This window comes from Apis dorsata, unplaced genomic scaffold, assembly GCF_000469605.1.
Source record: "Apis dorsata unplaced genomic scaffold, Apis dorsata 1.3 scaffold_94, whole genome shotgun sequence".
Classification (NCBI taxonomy): Eukaryota; Metazoa; Arthropoda; class Insecta; order Hymenoptera; family Apidae; genus Apis; species Apis dorsata.
The window spans coordinates 516,942-521,781 of record NW_006263392.1 but is presented as its reverse complement, the minus strand read 5'-3'; the positions used below and the strand labels follow the sequence as shown (position 1 = coordinate 521,781).

At 17.4% G+C, this 4,840-nt stretch overlaps 1 protein-coding gene across 6 annotated transcripts in view; it reads left to right on the top strand.

The window, feature by feature from the left end:
• Nucleotides 1–4,840, top strand: part of LOC102677557 (retinal guanylyl cyclase 2) — a 38,915-nt gene that overhangs the window by 29,374 nt on the left and 4,701 nt on the right. For 4 of the 6 annotated variants that reach the window (XM_006611930.2, XM_031508669.1, XM_006611929.2 and 1 more), the window contains one exon: nt 144–155. The exons of 1 other annotated variant lie outside the window; for it this stretch is intronic. In XM_006611930.2, coding sequence (XP_006611993.1) covers nt 144–155 — 12 coding nt within the window. Of the gene's footprint in view, nt 1–99; nt 156–4,840 lie in introns of all 6 variants that reach the window. One more of the 6 variants, XM_006611932.2, reaches the window with a different exon arrangement.

Genomic DNA, 4,840 nt, shown 5'->3' with positions numbered 1-4,840 from the left:
TTTTTTTTTCAAATTTCCTATACATAGCAAATTATGGTAACGCTCATTGCATTCGCATTTTGATTTATTATACCTTCATTTAAGCTATTTGCTTTTCAGATTTTTAATGCTTTTATCTGTTGCCATACTGCCGCCATCTTCAGGGAAAACCATGGGTAAGTCAAAGATTGTTACGATAAATACGACGTATTTTAATAATATAATAAAATAATAATTAATAATATAATAAAATGATGAAAACATCGTGCTCTACATATATATATACAATTGAAATGATTATATATATGCATGAGAACATGAAAAAAATTAAAACTTGGAGAAAAAGAATGTTCGATCATTGTGTAAAAAGAATGTATAAAAAGTAAATGTAATTCCACCATATCGTAATTCTGCAGTTTTAGATCGATAAATATCTGTAAAAAAAAGTATAGAAAAATGACGATGTTGAAATTCAAAATCAAATTTTTTTTATTGTATCATATTATATATTCGTTGCAAGAATAAAAAGGAACTATGGATTGCAAACCAATCAACCACTCTCTTTTAAAAAATTTAAATTTCTATTAGTTTTAAATTTATTTTATTTATAATTTGCTTATATTTTTTGATCAATTGCAAGAAAAATAATATTTATTGTGATACGATACTAATAGATATCCTAAATCTACCATTATATTTTTCTTTTTTCTCGAAATAGATTAAATTTCACCGATTTAAATAATTTTTATATATTTTTGTAAAGGCCAAGATTTTGAACAATTTTTTCCTTTACATGTTACCGCCGTTCGACCTTAATTTTTGAAGTACTTACAAAAAAATTGTTATACGTATGTAGAATTTTTTTTATACGTTATACATATATGTTTGCAGATATATATAAACATATGACGTCAATTATGCTTTGTTAATGTATATGACAACAGACAACTAAAATGTGTAATAGTAATCTATTTTTTCATGAATTATGGTAAGCTTAAAATATTCCAAATCTAACATCGAACATAAGCATAAAATCAAACATTTTAGATATTTTACAGATTATTTGGATTTATGGAATATAAAAATAAAATATAGAACAAGCTTAAACCGAATTTATAATGATAGATATTAAAAATAATATTGATATTTATTGTAACATTCATTTGTAGATCTAAAATATTTATATGTTGCAATAAATTTTTCCTGCAAAAATATAAACAAATTATAATAAGATAAAAATTAATAGTATTTTAATTTTTTTTTAGAGTTTAATTTATTCCTTTGAGACTTTTTATCTTTTTATCTTTGATGATATGATTCAATAAAAAAAAAGTTGTTTTTCAATTTATTTATAGATCTTTACCGATTCAAAAATGGAGAATCATCTTCTTTATACTTATTTTTTACATTTATTTATATACATATTTAAAAATTCTATTTCACATGTGATAAATAAATCCGAATTTTAATCCATGTAATTTTTAAGTACACGAATATTTTTATTATACATATTCATATATTTAAATTTAAATATATATATATATTTTTGAATATATTTTATATATTTTATATATATATATATATTTTTAAATATGATGAAATGCGAATTCTCATCTCGATAACTGTAAGAAAAAAGTTCTTTACATATTTTCATACTTTCTACGTTCTATAGTAATTTTTTTATTTTTAAATAAATTTCCTTGTAGATCGAAATAAATGCATTCGATATAATTTTTTTCACTTTATTATATATTAATTTTTCTATATTAGTTTTTATTAATTTGATTAGTTTTTTTTAAGTTATTTTATTACAGTTATTAACTTATTATCATTTTAAATAAATTTAAAATGAATAATAAAAAAGTTGAATAAAGCAATATAGTACAACTTTTATTAACAAATAAAATTATCTGATATAATTTTAATCTGATAAAATATATATGATGAAGACAAAAGTAATAAATTTATATATGCTAGTGGATAACAATAGATTTACTACATAAACATTTCTAGTTAATACATCATATAAAATTTACAAATTATTCATCAGTAGATTTATTATCGAATAGATCAATATCAAAAATGATATGAATAAACAGGAAAAAATGATGAAAATCTATCCTCACGAAATAATTAAACTGTAAATCCTATCCAAATTTCACATTTAAAAAATCACAATCGAAAATAATCATTTTCGTAATATTATGAACTACTATTTATATGATCGTAATAAGAAATGATTAACTTGTTAAATTAATAGTACTCAATCAATTATCATTTTTTTGTTCTGTTTTTAAAATTTCATACATATTCTGGAACCAAATTATCAAATATATAAGAAAGAAACAATTAAAAGTATATAAATTGCTTTGAAAAGAGAACTCAAAAAAAGAAAAAAAAAAAATTAAAGAGAATTGCTAAAAACATAGTATTTATGATAGACATTTTTCGTCTTGCTTAAAACAATATACATATAAATAGTAATGGTATATTTTAGATAGATAATCAATATAGTATACAATCATATATTTTAAGAATATAAAAAATATCATACTTTTAAAAATCATGAATGAATTATAAAAGATATTATATAATTAGAAAGTAATCAACAAAATAATTTCTACTTACAGACTTCTAATTACAGACATTTTTCAAAATATGATAAATGCTGTTTTATTATTAAATGAAAAACAGAAATTCGAAATATAAATATATAATTACATATAATTATACATATAATTTACATATAATTTATGATTAATAAAACACTTGAAAGACAAAGTGAAATATTTTATTCGCTTATATATTAAAATGAATGATTAAACATTTTAAACATTGTAACAACAATATTGCAAAATTGCAGGATTTCTAATATTTAAAAAACAATAATTTAGACTAACTAAAATGACATTACAATGTTCATTCAATGGAACTTTACTTTTCTTTGTTAAAAAATTTTTTATTAAAACGTTAAAATATTTATATATAGATTATACAAATATCATAACAGACAAAATTATAATGAAATTAAATAGCAAAAATTTTGAAATTAGAAAAAATTATTGAGAAAAAATAAAGTCATAAATAGAAAGTTATATAAATAATATAAAATTAGTAAATTTTTTAAAATTGCTCCAAATTCTTCTTTTGAGTAGAAAAAAAATCATTATTATCAATGGCAAGACAATTAATTAAAAAATTATTAGAAAAGCATTTACATTTTGAAGAAAATGATAAAATTATAGTAAAATATAGTTACTCGTATTTTTAAAAAAAATAATAATTTTTGAAATTATAATATTTCTTATTATAATAATATTTTTATTATAATAATATTAAAATTCTTATTAATAATTTATTATTATTATAATAAACTTTAATTACAATATATTTTTAAATCACATTTATTATTTTCTTGATCCAAAACGTTTTTTTTTCAATTTTAATATTGTAATAAAAATAGGAAATTTTTACATTACAATATTAAAGAAAATTAAAAATTTTTCTTTAAGATGAATAGAAATTTATTGCAAAAAATTGGAAATAAATAAAATTATATAAAACTATTAGGGAAACTAATAAACTATTATATTTCAAATTCTGAATAATAACATATCTAAAAAACATATCTGAAATTTTATTTTAATTTTAATTAAAAAATGATACAAAGTAAAGATTAAAGTAATTTAGAATAGTATTCCAAATTATTCTTCTTTACAAAATTAAAGTAATATATATATTTATTAAAATTATTCTATCTTGTGATATAATTAAATACAAAAACAAAATTTATTTATTTATAATTAAATACAAAAAGAAATTATAATATTATAAGATAAATATTGGTTTTCATTTTAATTTTCACAAAATTTATTCTCCATTATTATAATATAATCAATTAATTGTTTTTCAAAATCTCTATTAAATATAGGTTTAATCATTTTATTTGTAAATTATAATAAATATCTTCTCATGATTTACTAATCTGAATAATCTTTAAAATATTCAATGTTTCAAATTGCCTTCATCTTCAGTATTTCGAATTAACATGACATTAAATTATCTAAAATCTCATATATCAAATTTTATATTCTCGAAATATTTGTAAAATTCATAAAATCCTAAAATTAAAATATAAATGAATAGATTAAATTTAATTTAATATTTTAATTATATTTTAACTATTATTTCAATAATTGAATATTTATTGTAAAACTTTTGAATATCGATGTTTTATTCTTCTATTAAAAATTAGAAATATTAAAATTATAATTTTTTACATAATATCATTTTTTACATAAATATCGTTCTTACTATTTATATTATTAATATAATATATTATTATCTAATATTATCTAATATATTTTTAAATATCTCATGAGTTTTTTTTAGATATCTCGGTATTCTAAATTACCAATAATGTCGCATTTTCTGTATTTCTAATCCGAAAAATTTTTTCATAAGTTGTATTAATAAATATCAAAAAGAATATATTGCGATTATAAAATTAATTAGATTTATATATATTATATATTCAAATTTATATGTTTTAATTAAAATAAAAATATTGAGATTAATATAATTATATGAAGTGAAAAAAAATCATATTATAAATTATTAATCATATTATAAATAAATATGTAGAATAAACATTATTAGTTCAAACATTGTAATATCCGGATACAAATTATACTCTGTTTAATAAAAAGTATTTTTTAATATAATTGAAAATTTTGTATGTTATGTATTTATTGAATTTATACATACAAATATATATCATGGAACTATAAATATATATCATGAATATAGTTAATAATTTTTTTATTGCTAATGATATATGAATTTGATTAACTGATTTCAT